This window comes from Lonchura striata, chromosome 1 (assembly GCF_046129695.1).
Source record: "Lonchura striata isolate bLonStr1 chromosome 1, bLonStr1.mat, whole genome shotgun sequence".
Lineage (NCBI taxonomy): Eukaryota > Metazoa > Chordata > Aves > Passeriformes > Estrildidae > Lonchura > Lonchura striata.
Genome location: NC_134603.1, coordinates 126,209,165 through 126,224,567, shown reverse-complemented (window position 1 = coordinate 126,224,567; position 15,403 = coordinate 126,209,165). Strand labels below are relative to the sequence as shown.

At 36.8% G+C, this 15,403-nt stretch overlaps 1 protein-coding gene across 1 annotated transcript; it reads right to left on the bottom strand.

The window, feature by feature from the left end:
* Positions 1 to 395: 395 nt before the first annotated feature.
* MACC1 (MET transcriptional regulator MACC1) lies at positions 396 to 15,138 on the bottom strand. The gene is made up of 5 exons (XM_077782435.1): positions 15,088 to 15,138; positions 13,723 to 13,837; positions 9,645 to 11,683; positions 6,995 to 7,183; positions 396 to 869 (listed from the first exon to the last, which is right to left on the bottom strand). The coding sequence occupies exons 1-5, from the start codon at positions 15,136 to 15,138 to the stop codon at positions 657 to 659; spliced, it is 2,607 nt and encodes an 868-aa protein (XP_077638561.1). The 3' UTR covers positions 396 to 656.
* Between the last annotated feature and the right edge of the window lie 265 nt (positions 15,139 to 15,403).

Here is a 15,403-nt window from a genome sequence, read left to right as displayed (position 1 = left end):
ATCAAACACCTTTGAGATTTTTATCTTCTGTCTCTCTTGAGTCTTTAAAATAGATACCGAAGCTGTTTTGGAAAAGTGCAGCACACACCTATTTTTTGAGTGTATGCAGCACACACCTATTTTCCCAGGAACTGTTGAATTCCTGTGTGGTGAGACAATTAGATTATTTTTGTCCCAGATGAGGAAGAAACACTTTTAAAGGTTTTTTTGTAGGCTAACCTGCACCCACTGAATTAGAGTTGAGGGGTTTGAGCACCAAATATTAAATGTATTAAATATTTAGATTTTTTACTGAAAACAATGTAAACCTAGGCTCCACAGGCTAAACTCATCCATGTATAGTTCTGTTTTTGAAACTGATCTCTGCCTAGAAGTCAGTGCAATCAGAAATTGCTCCTTTTAGAAAATACCCCATAGAATACAAGTCATTTTTGTTGATCTCATTAGTTTAATTCCCCATTCTTTTCTTATTTACTCAGAAGCCACTAGTACACTCTGGCAATCTGTTGTTGAGAACCATAGGGCTAGACCCAACATCAGCTCAGTTAAAACAAACTTCATTCTGTCATGCTCTACAAGTGTCTCTGAAACATAAATACACAAGCTCTATACAGAGGTATAGTTTCCTAGAAGATTTTCCAAAAATATTTTGTCCATTACTCTTCCTCCATTTTGGAGAAGGCACTTGCTCTTAACACCTCCATGCAATTCACAAGAATCAGAGCTCCAGTTAACTCTCGCCACTGTTTTGTTACTGGGTTTTTCATTTTATCCAAGGCTGATTGTAGGTCCTGTAAGACATCCCTATAACCATCTCCATAATGGGCAGCCCAAGTGTAGAGAAAGTCATATGCAGGTTTCCACATCATCTGAAAATAAAGGAGAAAAAAATATTGGCAGAAATTTAATTATTGAGAAAAAAAAGCTAAATAGTTGAAAAGTCACAGAAAAGAAAAGATAAAATAAGTGTTTAATCACTAGGTGTGCTGAAATGCTTTATAAAAAGAGTCATGTTGATATAAAAACTCCAGTAATCTTATTTACATTATTTCTATGAAACTCTCAAATTCTCAGAGGTAAATAATAGATAAATTCTTCACACAGATGATTATCACCAAATCAAAATATATCCTTGTCTGAAACTATAAGTCAAAGAACAAGAGTGGAAGGAAAATACTTTTCATCTTTTGCAATGCATACATCCATGTTTTAGGATGGGGATGTGTATTCTATTTGTTATCTGTTAAGAGGTGTGGCAGTTATCTTCTGTTAATTGAGCAGTTTTTTTCTTTATCTCTTCCACAACCAATCCTCCCTCTGGGTAGATATCTTCTGTTAATGGGTCATTAAGTGTCACTGTGTAACTGATAAAATTACATCATCCCATTGTGAGAAGCTCCACCCAGAGGGCAGAATCAAGCATTCCTACCTTGATATAATCAGAGCTTTAGAACACCAGAGACACCTTTTTCCCACTGGATTCCTGGAGGAGCAGCTGTCTTCTCCACTGGCTTCCCAGAAGAAGACCAGGCCCATCCACACCACTGCTGGACCTTCAGAGGAAAACTACAGCCTTCTACAGGATCCCTGCTCCAACAGAACCACACCTGGCACTGCAGGAGTACTGCAGCCATCATTTAATCAGGACTGCTACCAACACCCTGACCCATAGGGTGTCCAGTCGTATTCTGACTCTGTCAGTGATTTGTTTTCTTTTTTGTACTATTGCATTGGTATATTTAATTTTCCTAGTAAAGAACTGTTATTATTCCCATGTCTTTGCCTGAGAGCCTCTTAATTTCAAAATTATAATAATTTCGAGGGAGGGGGTTTACATTTTCCATTTCAAGGATGACTCCCGCCTTCCTTAGCAGACAGCTGTCTTTTCAAACCAAGACAAACCAGCAACATTTTCCCTATTTGGTTGTGCTTTTGATGGTTACTGCCCCATTAATCATCATTCTACTGTCTCTCTACTCAGCCTGAAAATTTTAAACATGCTATTTACCTTTCAGAAATGTTTTCTGACAACAGCAGCAGAAAGTACATCTGGCTACTGCCTTAAAAGACAATAAAAGATGCTTCTAAAAAGACATCTGCATCCTTAGGCTAAGGAGAATCTCCAATCTTTATTGGATACAGGGCCAACATTGTGGCAAAGTATGAGGGAAAATTTGAGGTACTTAATGCCTCCCTTGCTTCAGGATTAAATACCCAGAACCAGCTGCTCTCTGGGTACCCATTCCACTGAGCTGGAAAAAAAGGATGGGGAGCAGAATGATGACCCCTTAATTAATTTAGATTGGGTATTAGGAAAAAGTTCTTCACTGAAAGGTAGGTTAGGCATTGAAATAGGCTGCTCAGGGAAGTGGTTGAGTTGCCATTCCTGGAGGAATTTAAGCACATGTTGGTACTTAGGGACAGGGTTTAGTGTGGACTTGGAAGTGCTGAGCTAATTAGGCAGTCAGACTAGCTGAATTTAGAGGTCTTTTACAACCTCAACGATTCTATGACTCTAATATGATTTATTTGTAAAATCTATTTTTAAAAAGGGGAGAAAAGCACCCAAACACTCTAAAACAGGCAATTAAAAAACTTTTATAATTTTTTTAATAAGGACAAAACATCTTAAAATTTTCCTGCAAGAAACGAAGGAAATTAAAACATAGGTTAGCGGTGCTTTTTTGTTTTTCAAACTATAATTTATTTGGTTTATGACAAACAAATGGACCAGATCCTCAGCTGGTGTAATTTGTCATTGGTCTAACAACATTAAGTTATAGCAGTGTGAATCAGATACCAAACTGGACTTCTATCTTTCACAGTGCTGAGTAAATTTGCTCAGTTAACAAACAAAATAATTATTTTCCCAGCTACTGCTTTTCCAAATGTTACTTGGGCAATCAAAATTCTATTTTCCCTCTCCTTATTGCAATAAAGGTTTTACAAACAGCAATTGAGTAAACAGTTGCAGGGATGATGCACAAATCCACAAAGAAACCCATGACTCTCCTAAAAGGTTCTGTCGGTCACTGTTTTAACATGGACATACCTATGCATAGTAATAAATGTATATGTACTGATTACTGCACATTTATGTATATACATAAAAGTGACCAGGAAGTTGAGGTTTTTTTAGCATTTTTTCCTCTTTTATCAAACCCCCCCCCAGTTTTTATGGTTGTGAAGGGTAATTCTGATGTAAATTAGTTATTTCCTCAATATTATCTTATTAATTTACAAACAGTACACAACATAAAGCTTTACTTCCTTAATTTAAGCTTTATTTACTTGATCCCTGGAGGAACTGAGTAGGAAGAGAATTTCTTTGCTCATAACTTTGAACTTTTCTCCATATTTTTGGTGAGATCTTTCAGCTTAGCCAAGACTGATCTGTCATTGTTTCTATAAACATTTTCCTCAAATTCAGCTGGCATACACAAATGGGAAAAAAATAAAATAGACTTACAGCCCCACAGTGTCATTGGACTAGTGTAGTCTAAACTTACCATCTCACAGTCTGATTAGTCTAGTTTCTACCTTGAGTTTAAGTAATAAAAAAGTGCCTGTGCATTCAGTGAATTTTCTCACTTTTGGTCTACAGGAGAGAAAGGCATCATCATTTTCCCAGTTGAATGGTGCCAAATTTTTCCTTTAAGCAAATCTATCTTAAGTCATAAGCATAAGGTTACAGAAGGAGAGGAAAAAAGTACATTTGTGGTAGGTGGGAAGAAGGAGATTTATGAATTTTTTGTGGTTTTTTTTTTAAGGCTAAGTTGAAAATTATTTTTTAATGTACTACTGTAAATGTTAGGTATTATAACATATTTTAATGAACTAAAGCAGGTCATCACTGTTGTATTTATGTTGGGACCAGAAAGTTTCTGTATTCCTATTTTTAGCTTGATAGCCAAAGTAGCCAACAAAAAAAGCTGTTATCTCCTGAAATTCTCTTACTGGATATGCTTTTTCTGGGTCTCTTTCTTCCTTTTGTTACATTCCTGTTAGACTCAGATGTTTAAAGAATGAGGGTACAGTCTTCTGTCTTCACTAGAATGTGAAAAGACAATGACTATGAAAAGATGTTATGCTTTGACTTATGCTGATAGTCAATCTGACATTGTAATAAGACAATTGGCTGAAATATCCTTAAACACAAACCTTGGTTTCCTCAAATCTAGCACAACTGATTTTTTTTTTTTTTTAATCTAAGGCAAAAGAAAAGAAATCATGAAGAAAAAGGAGAATGTAGGTTTACAAACTGATCACCACTGATGCATAATTAACTAATCACATTAAACTAGTACTGCAAACATAGCAGTGGTTCTAAGGTAGATTCTTCTCCACAGCCATGTACTCTAATGCAATGGGTGAACTGAATTGCATTCAAAATCCTGAATTGTATCAAAGCAGAATCACTGCAGCATCCTGGTCAAGTCTCATCTCAGTTGTGTGCTTGAGTCTTCCCTCTTTCCCACTCTCTCTGCTGAGTACGCAGAAAGGACACCTATATCCACCACAAAGTGGTTTGGAACTTACTGATGAAATACACTTCATAATCTATGCACCAATTGTAGGTACCTCAAGTTGCCTCTGTGATCATCTGCAAGAAGATTTCTTCCACCAAGAAAAATATGAAGTCTAAAAGCAGAAACATTTTTTAACCAATCAATCCTTGGTGGGGAATGAACTAGTAAATACTTTCATATAATCCTCAATAGCTAGTCAAGACTTATTAACCTCCCCCAGCTTTGTTGGAGTTCAGGTTTTAAGGCAAAAAACTACTATGAGTAGAAAAGTTAGAGGTCAGAAGAAAGCACTGATATTCACAAGAAAGAACTGAAATTTGGGTTAGATTCAGAGGACATTGAGGGTACAGAGTGATCATGCGAGACACCAGTGCTAGAAACCTTGTGTTTTGAACTCACACCCATGTGGACAAGCACAGTTATAAAACTCACCCAGAACCAATAATCCCCCATAGACACACTATAATCCTTGAAAAATGACACAGAAATACAGAAAAATTCTGATCTCTGCTTGTTGAATGTTCTCTGAAAAAATAGAGTGTACTGTATTATGGACTTTCGATTATGATGAATTTGAATGTACTATGTTTTGTCAGCAGACATTGTCACTGAAAGGAAGAGAATTTTCTGGGTGGTTTGCCATAAAAATAATACAAAAAAACTCTTGAAAACAAATTAGTAGGGTGTATGAGGTAGAAGATAGTCTTCATGGAATATCAAAACCCATTCAAAGTAAAGTAAGTATTTATTTTAAAATTTTCTTAATATAAAAAAAATAGGCATTATGCTGGAAAAACAGTTATAAGATTGTTTTATTTCTACTGTCTATCAGCAAAGGGGAAACATTCTCAAATAACATGGAAACCAGCAGAGTTGTATATTGTTCATGTCAATAATTCCTTCTGTAGAAAGCTGGGGGTTGGTTAGCCATACACAGAAAGCTTAGTAACTAGAACAAAAGTGTAGGACTGCCTAACAGTAAAAAAGAAAAAAAACCAAGAGAGTAGATATAGGATTGGAAAGGCTGATAATTTTATGAGAAAAAAATTGGAGGAAGGTGCATCCAGACTGAAGTACCCAGAAAAGAAAAAAAAAATACACAAAATAGCTCAAAGAGAAAAACTGGATCTGAGAAGGAGGCAGTTATTGCAAACAACAATTTTGTTGAAAAGTGCAGGAGCACATGAGCAAGCACATAGAATTTTGATCAAATATTGATTGGGGAGGGAGGGCAGAACATTCAAAAGGAATAAGAGGTTCATGATTAGAGCCAAAATATCTTGATAGTTATCACCAAGCAAATGAAAACAAGATGACAGATGCACTGGATTCAGGCAGTGGAAAGGAAAGGTTTGGCAGGGAATAAGTAGAATCAGCTACAGTGAAACAGAAAAAGGAAGAAAAAAATTATCTTGAGTAGTTGTGAACCTGTGAATAGGAAATAGCAATTCCTTTGACACTAAGAGGTGAGAGAGAAGGAATGTAGTCTGGATCATGTATATTACCTGCAATAAACAGGAGATGATGGTATAGGCAGAGGGAGAGTCAAGCCTGAATGCAAGCTTTCAAGTCAGAAAGATCATTCAGCAATGCTCATAAAAAAGGGATTTTCAGAGTAAAAACCAGTCTGGAACCTGACCTAGGAGTCATTGGCACATAACTCTGTGGGAAAGAATGGAGCTACTGCATGGTTTGGTGTCAGAGAAGAGAAGGGCAGGAAGTAATCTGGTTGCAGAGGCAAAGGCATGCCAGGGGCAGAGGCTGACCCTCAGCTCAGCAGTGTGGACAAGTGTCCACCCCAAGTCTTGTAGGATATGTGACATTGCATGGATGCCATGAGTATCTCTGGTCACCTCAAATAGCACTAGAGATTTAATTAGGCACCTAAATTGCTCCTTATATCTGTATGCACTAAAATATATATGAGAGGATAAATTGACTTTTATACAAAGCTCAAACTTCCGTACAAGAAAAATGCTTTGCAAAGGAAAAAAAAAATATCATGATCTACCTGAAAAACTATAAGCTTAAAGGATAGATTTGCCACATTCATACATCAGAAATAAAATTGGTGTCAGGGCTTCCAACCTCTTTTCATGATACTTAAGCTAAATGACAAAAAGTGTCACTCTGGCACAGAAAAGTATTAATGATAGAAGTCAGCTTCCTTTTTTCTTTCTGTGGAAACAGCAAAAACTGTACAGAGGGTGATTAGAAGTGGATCTTGCAAGGACCGGCTGGTCCTCCTCCCTGAAATGACAGCAGAGGTGCGAGTGAGGTTAACAAGTGGCCAGGAAAACAAAAAAGGATTGAACCTAGCCCTGAAGCTCAAGGCAGGAACTGAGACCTTCACTGGACAGGGCAAAAGGAAAGAAGCCTGCAAAACCAGGAAGAAGGAAGGTCCCTCCCTCACTGTGTTTGTGCAGAGGAGGAGATGTGCATGTACTGTTACACCAGCCCCTTACCTCCAGAGTTACTGCTCCATTTTTCCCGTGGTGGGGCACTTCGTAAGCCTCTATTTGCTGCTTTGTGAGGCGGGCTAACTTCTCCGCAAGCTCCCGCCAGCTTTTGCCAAGCTTGACAGCTGCAGTCAAAATGATGGTGTCCTGGGTAAGACGTGCCACTAATCCCTGGCAATCTATTTTCAAAAGTGCCTGCAACAATGATTTTTATTAGTGATCCTTCACCAGTAATTACAAACAGAACATTTAAATTTAACTTTATAGCACTATTCTGCATTTCTATGTAAACAGGAAGACTTTTTTTTACTTTTGTGCTCTTACAAATATGTGGGTTTTTTTCCTACAAAATGCTAACACTTTCAGAGGAAAAATGTCCATGAGCTTAAGGAAAAAAATCTAGCTGGCATTCAGCAGCTTCAGCATTCCACTGTCAAGTGGGTCCTGCCAAACTTACAGATCCTGAAAGAAATCATACTTCTCCAACAAAAATATTTGGGACAAAAAAAAAATTTAGCTTCTTAGAAGTATGACACAAAACATGAAAATTAACTTAGAGCACTATTATACTAAGTTGTGGTCTTTAATCTAGGGTTTTATATGGAAAATCACTGATCACATTGGCCAGCACCTTTTGATTTACTCCTCCCACAGAACTAACAATTTTTTGACCATTAAGGAGAAATGCAAACACGAAACCTTTCCCTTCTCCTTGCCAAAAGAACATTTAATGACACTCAAAATAGTTAAATGAGTAAAACCTTAAAATGTAGATATGTTGCATTCTTCTTTCTTTATTTGTTTTGATAAAACCTAATGGGAGAAATAAATGTTGGATTTTTTCCTTCTCCTCACATTAACACCAAAATATTCCACTGAAACTTTTAGATTTTCAGGGAAGGATCAAGAGCAAAATACAAAATTTGTTGGGTTTCAGAAACTGATTTTTACTGAAATATCAAGCAGTTCTGCAGAAATCAGACATACGTGTGATTTAATTTTAAAGTACTAACCAATAAAATCCTCACAGCAAACAATAGAAATTTGGTATACAAAGTAGTGAGAAGCTGACTGCACAAAATTCCCCAAAACTGGAAACAAAGTTGTTCAGTTTGTGTTTGCTCTGATAAGCAAGAACCCAATAAAACACAAAAAATTGACATATTTAAAAGAAGTAACTGAAAATTCTACCCAAAAATTACATGGATCACATCTAGACTTATATCTAGTTCTACAAAGAAAAGAACCCGTATTGGCACTTTCTAGCAAAAATATATAAATCTCACAAAACAGGACATGACCAACATGGTCTAGTGAAAGGCCTCCTACCCAAGACAGGGTGGTTGGAATGTGATGATCTTTAAGGTCCTTTCCAACCCAAGCTGTTCTATGATTCTATAAGCTTAATCTAATTATGCCGCACTTTTTGCCTGTTTTATAATGAACTGTGTTTCACTGTGTTCAGTTAAAAGTTTGGACAATTTTAACATTTAGGACCCCCTCTCCTTTTTGTAAAGAGAGACAGACTTTGCTGTACTTCATAGTGGCTCAGTTTTATTCCACAAACTTTGATGTGCTCTTAAGAATTGTAAGTGGACACTGCTACCAGAACTTTCTGAATCCTGCTGAAATTTCTGTCAACACTTCAAAGGGGACAGACTAGTTTTGAGGTAAACTCAGTTGAGGTTTACAGTTCAGGATAGTCGAAAGGCTTTAGATGAATAGCAACAATGTGAGTTTTTAAACATCCATTTTTGTAATATTTTATTTTCGTATCAGAAATTTAATTATCTTCTGTCCCTTAACAGGCTGGTCAACTTTTTTGTCAGAGCCAAGGAGAGTATTAAGTGACCATTAATTTCAAACTAATTTGCACACAGATCAGTAAGTAAATTAGGATTGTCACATGTAGTAGATATAATTCGTGCCATCTCTAGTATGATAGATGTGATATTGAATTTCATTTATAACGGGATTGTTAATAGTGCCACTTATTGCCTGGAAATAATTAGAATAAACTTTTGATTCACATTTGGCAGCATTTAGTCACATAGAAGTTGTCCAATGGCTTACAAATGAGGTCCATGAAAATACATACTGAAATACTTGCAATATCTTTCTTGGGATACATCATTGACTATGAAGTTGTAAGGTGTGGATAGAAAATCTAGTCCTCAACATTTGGATTGAGATGTCCCTTTTAAACATATGAATCATATATACCTATGGCATATAGATGATATCTATCTATATCTATGTATGTATAGTGGAATTCCCACAGTATAGTAATGTTACGTAATACTTCATAACAGGAATGTGAATTTCTCAGGAAAGCAATTTACCAAGGAAAATGACAAAAGAGTTCAAATCATGACTATTTAAAAACCAAAAATCTCATCTTAGTCAACCTACTAGATGAACACAGTTCATGGAGCATTAACAGAAGCCTGTTCAGAATTAATTGATCAAAGTATTTTCCTTCATGAGAGTTTGGATTTATTCTCCACCTATTGGTGTCTACAACTTCTAGTAATATATTCAGGTTTATAAAGATCCTGTAAGGATACAGAATCATGTTTTCTTGTTCCTACATTACTAATCAGTGGTATCTTGGCAATACACTCCCAACAAGCCAGTTAGCTCATGCAATACTTACAACAATGAGTTCATAAAGAAATAGTCTTTTTTTTTTGTTAGCATGGCAGTCTTGCTTCATCTTTTTCACAACATGTGCAACTCTTTCTGATTCTTTATCAATATGTGCCTCATTAAAGTCATCCAAAGACATATGTGAGTATCCCAACACCTCAGCTAAAGCTCTCCAGTCATAAACACTCTCTGATACTGTAGACAGAACTACCGAGTAGATATAAGTCAGTTTTTTGAATGGCAATGCAATTTGTTCAACAAGATTCCTGGTTGTTAGCTCACTATCAGCAGTGTCCATAGCTTGTTCTTTAGAAATCACTTTAATGTTTTTGCAATGTACAAGACCAATCTTTCTTCTGAGAACACCCACATACCACTCTTTCATTTTAGTTTGTCCAATGGCTTTAACTTTATCTTCACCAAGCAGTGCTATTGTGTCTCCTTTAAAATATTCCAGCAAATAGTCAATCTTATTCTGTCGTAACACAGTTTTCAAAGCCACTCCATAAGTACTGACACTCAGAGTTTTGTCTTGAAACTTTGGATATTTTATTGTTGGTATCAAAAGCCATGGTGCAGACTTGATTTCTTTGCGGTTTTGTATGCGCTTTGGCCTATTAATAATTCCACTTAATTTTGGAGCTGGATCAGGAGTTGTAACATGGAACTGTGTTACTTGGCTACTTTTCAAGATTTTAATCTGAACAAGGAAAACAAAGACATGCATCTCCCTGCATCCAAGCATGGAAAATAGGAATTGTTGGCGGACCATTTCACCAGTTTTCAGCTCCTCCTTTTTAATATTTTTACTTTGATCTTCCTTTTTTACTTGAAAATCTGGATCACAGGATATCAAAGAAATATTTAGATCTTGTGGTTTTTCAAGAAGAAATGTATGCTTTCCCCACAGCTGAAACACCACAGGAGGCATATTCTTCCCCCCTTTTTTTATATCACAAATCGTGAGTTTTCCTGGAATGTAGTTATGACCAAAGACTGTAAAAACTGCTGTAAAAGATGGATGAATATATTTGGGACCATAAATTCCAACTGAGACTGTTCTATGGACATAGTCCCACACATTAGTTGCTGGAGGCTGGATTTTGCTTGCTTGTACAGCAATCACTGCATACATCACATGACTTAGGTCTGTTAGCTTCACTTGTATGGTATCTTGATATATATAGCAATTCTCTAGCTTCTTAAAAGGTCCTTCTTTGTTGAGACTAAAGAAACACACGATATCACTCATAACTTGGCTGAGTGGATCATTCTTCACTTTAGCTGCAACTTTCACTTCTAGGTAAATGGCTTCACTCGTGTTGAGGTTGCTCAGTGTAAGTTCTATCAGAGGACTTACTGTGCTGGACAGCTCATTGTTGCATGACAATGGAGGGTTAAGGATAGCCTTTAAACCAACTTCTTGGAATTCTCCTGGTAACACATGACCCACAGGGACATGAATGTTGATATCTGAGTCAGGTAGCTGTACTGACCCCCCTTCGTGATCCAGTTTACAAACTACATGAATGTCTGTAGCTTGTGTTTGTGCCCACCCAGGGCTGTGGCTCATGGCTTCTAAATCCAGGCAGGAGCGGGTCAGCTGTCGGTGGCTCAGCCAAGCCATCTTGTAGGCTTCACGGTCATTCTGAAGCCATGTCAGATCAGAAGCTGTAGTTTTTTGAGGCGCTGTATTGTGAGCATTAAATTTTTGGTTATCAACTATATCCAGGAAGTCAGAGACACTCTTGGATCGTCCAGATCTCCTTGCTGAATTCCTTCTTAGGAGACAGTCAATATCTAGCTCATCACCTGAGGAATCCAAAGAGTCCCTATTGCTTGAAATTTTAGAGAACAAATAAGGCTTTTCCTTTAAAATAGAAAGACGCTTATTATTTTCATTTCTATTGGAAGCAGCTATGTCATGTACAAAAGGGTTGGATCCTGACAGTTCATTCCAGAAAGGATTAGTCTTAGAAACAGATTGAGCATGTTTGAATACGCCAGGCCAGTCAATATCCAAATCCAGTTTACTTTCATTGACATCTGTTTAAAAGAGAAAAAGAAGCATTTCCTGAAGCACAAAGACTTGAGATGTTCCATTCATGTCCAACTGATAGTTTGTTAAACTAAGAGGTGACTAAATTTTCTTCCTCAAATAGACATAGATAATTTCTGTAATTCTCCTTCAGGTTTTTAAACATTATCAAAGTTGATTAAATTAGGAATCTTACTTAATAGAAAGACTACTAACAAATTAGTGCTGAATAACATATTGGTGTTGAAGGATGTAAAGCGACTTCTTTGAGGTGTTGATCATTATCAACTTGTATGATTATTAATTGGCATTGAGTATGATGAAGTTCCATAAGGTTCAAACAATAATATTCCATTAATCTTTGGCATCTTACAAAATGCTGTGAACTTCTTTCCTTTGTGTCTGTCTCTTTGCAAAGAATAAACAACTAGTTTCCTTTTTCAAACACTGCAGACTGTACAGATAAATGCATTATTCAATATTCCTTTTAATGCTAATGCATGTGCATTTAATTGATAACAGCACTCTTACAATTTATCTCCATGTGTGTGGAATTTGTTATACTAGCTTTCCATTAGAAAACAATCACTGATATAATTTATGAGACCTTGTACAACTTGAGGTTTGGAGAGAAATGTTTGTGTGACTAATTTTCTGAGATTGCATTTAAATAGACAAATCTGGGTGCATAAGTGATATTTATATGTTTTCTAATAAAATACTCATTATTAGCAGTAATAATTATTTTTTCTGAAGAAGAGACATCCTTACATTTTATATTAGCAATTGTTCAGAGAAGCTGGTTTACAGTTGATTGCAACTCACCCTTCTTGCAATGGAATACTTGCAGCTTTTTATGCTAAGGGTTTCTATTTTTTGCCTTTTATATATATATATAGAGAGAGAGAGGCTATACCATCCCTTCTTTATATATTCTTGCCGAGTTTAAATTTTAGAGACAAAAGGCGTTATTTCTATTTTTTTCATCATATCTATAGCTTACTTTATAGATTACTCTATACTGCTCAAATGCAAGCATGATAGTGCCTACAGCCACAAAAAGAAACAAAAACAAAAACATTAGTACTTCTCTTTTTGTTTCCTTTTCCAAGTTGTAATAAAAAGCCAAAACCATGACGTCTTTCCATGGTTCCAGAAAATTCCCAGTTTGGAAGAACAAGGTGGAATTTACCTGTTTGCCAGCTGCCTATCTACAAAGCTCTAACATTGTCTTGACAAGAGCCTTCCAGGTGAGCTGCCAGGGGGATTGAGCCCAGGGGCAGCCTCCTTTCCCTCATGTACTTTGTCTTAACCAGGGTCACCAGAGGGAGACATGCTGCTCAAGCACCACTGAAAAGTTCTTTTGTCTCTTCCCATAGGCCAAAATCTTTCCTCGTGCTGTAATGTTATTAGTCAGATTAGTATTGCATATTAAAAATATTGATTAATTAAGCCCAAAATAAACATGAGGGTTTTGTTTGGGTTTTTTCCCCATCCTAAAGGGCTTGTTTCTACAGGAAAAATATAAGCAGAAAACTCTGTCAGAGCCTGACTCACTAGGACAGATGCTTTATCATGCCAAGAGCATGAGAAAGCACAACTATACAATTACTGGGGTGCAGCATGTCCACAAAGAAATAATTCCTGCTCCACAACTTACACAGCAAGTGTCAGACTTGCTGTTACATCTGCTACTGGACAAGAAGCTAAGAGAATGCCTGCCTTGTGGAGGCCAAATTTTTCTCAGCTTTGGGGTTAAAATAGCAAGGAGATTAAATCAACTTTGCCAAGATTCCAGTTTTAAATTTATCTACCTTCAAAATTACCCTGCCTTCATGTTCTTAAAACCCTAAATTTATCTAGTTTGGCTAAGAACTTCCTCTTCTCTTCCCCACTTTGACCCCCAGTAAACTTACTCTAAGTAGCATTTGTAAATGTAATATTAAAGATTTCAGCTTGTCCTCCCAACCTGCCCGACCCAGAGTTTTGCAGAAATACAGACTTTAGTTGGATAGCCTTAGTACAGAAAATAGCAGAAGAGCCATACTGTAGCTGTCTGAAGGTGGCTGGTCATCCACATCAATCAAAGTCCCCTCTGACCGGCTTCGTGGAATCTCTCCGCTGCTTAGGGAATCTGTTCCACTACTGGAAGAATTTTCCTCCTAGAAGACAGTTAGTTAACCATATATAATATCAGCAAGTACGCAATTTGAAAAAGGGGAAACTGTTGAAGAATAATTGAGCTTGTTCCTGTAGTGTGACATGAAAAAACAATGAAGGTTAGATGATGAGTAAATTTATGAACTCTGCCCAAGAACATCACAATCCTGAGTCTTACAATTATAAGTGCATTAAATCCAGGAGGTGCTACAGCTACAGTACAATGTGATAACCCCAGCCCATAGTGAAGTCCAATAACTCACAAAATTAATTTTGTAATTGGAACTGAGCCAATTACGCAGTAACTTTCATTCAGGTCTTGAATAAAATATTTTTTTAAAAATAAAATAGACATCCTACCTCCTGCTTTCAGATAAGTTTGAGTAGAATTATTAAAGGGAAAGATCTATATCTGTTACTTTCCATGCCAATTAATAGAAAGCATTTTCAACACTTTCTGTTTTATTATTCTTATATTCCTCCCAGAAAGAAGATCAGGTCAGATTTCCTTCTAGTCAATCCAAGAATGACTTAAAGTATCCTTCCTTAGAGACTGCACCATCATAGTGACAGCCTAAGAGATGATATTTAGGTCTCTCTTCTTTCTTATTCTGGCTACAAGTTCTGTTTCATTTTAGTGCAGTTTCTTTGAGGCAGGCAACAGAAGGATGAGCCTCTCAAGTTACATTGCCTAATGCTGAAGAAAACAAGAATTGTTGTGTCTCCTAATGGAAGAGGAGTCACAGAAGTTTCAAGTGAGAATTTAGTATCCTACACGTTGAAATTACTGTATCCCAGAAACAGAAGCTGGAGGAAATAAAAAATGAGAGTTCTTTTTTGCAGAAAAGCTCTTCAAGTTAGTGCTAAAAAGCAAGACATAATCTAGTGACTTTCCCAGGATCCTCTCACACATCCTATATGTAATGAGATATAAATGCTGATGATTAACAGATACATTAAGATATCTGGGGAAAAAATGAGACAAAAAATGAAACAAAGAAGGGGGAGGAAGAGAGAAGGAAAAAATCCAGCACCTTTTTGGGTCCATACATAGGATACAATAGCTTTGTTTGGGACCCTGAAATATTGCAGCATGTTACTACTGCAGCAAACATTGCGGTCTGAGTAGATCTCTTTTTATCACATTTAAAATAAAGAAAAACTGGATTGGGCCTGCTTTTGCTGCAGCTGTAAGAAAAAGGAATTTTCAGTTCCATTTCCAGTAGGTGAGTTATGGGAAAAGGAAGCATACTTTATATCCAATCATTACTGCAGAAAGCTGAGGCCAGCTGCTTGTTTTCATTGCCCAGTGCCATGGTTTAATATTTCTATATTTCTTTTGTAAATGCAAATTGGTACTTACACAATTTACCACACAAGTTACCTACAACCTACTTGCACAACTTCCCACACTTACTCTTGTGGTGCTCTTGCCACAAGAGCTACCTTCAGCTAATGGCAGTCTGTTCAGGTGCTGGTTGGTGCACAAGCAGCATGCAAGTCTGAGGTCAAGCAAAGCTCAACAGTCACCCAGCACCTCTAAGGGTTGTATAGATTTTCAGGTTCCT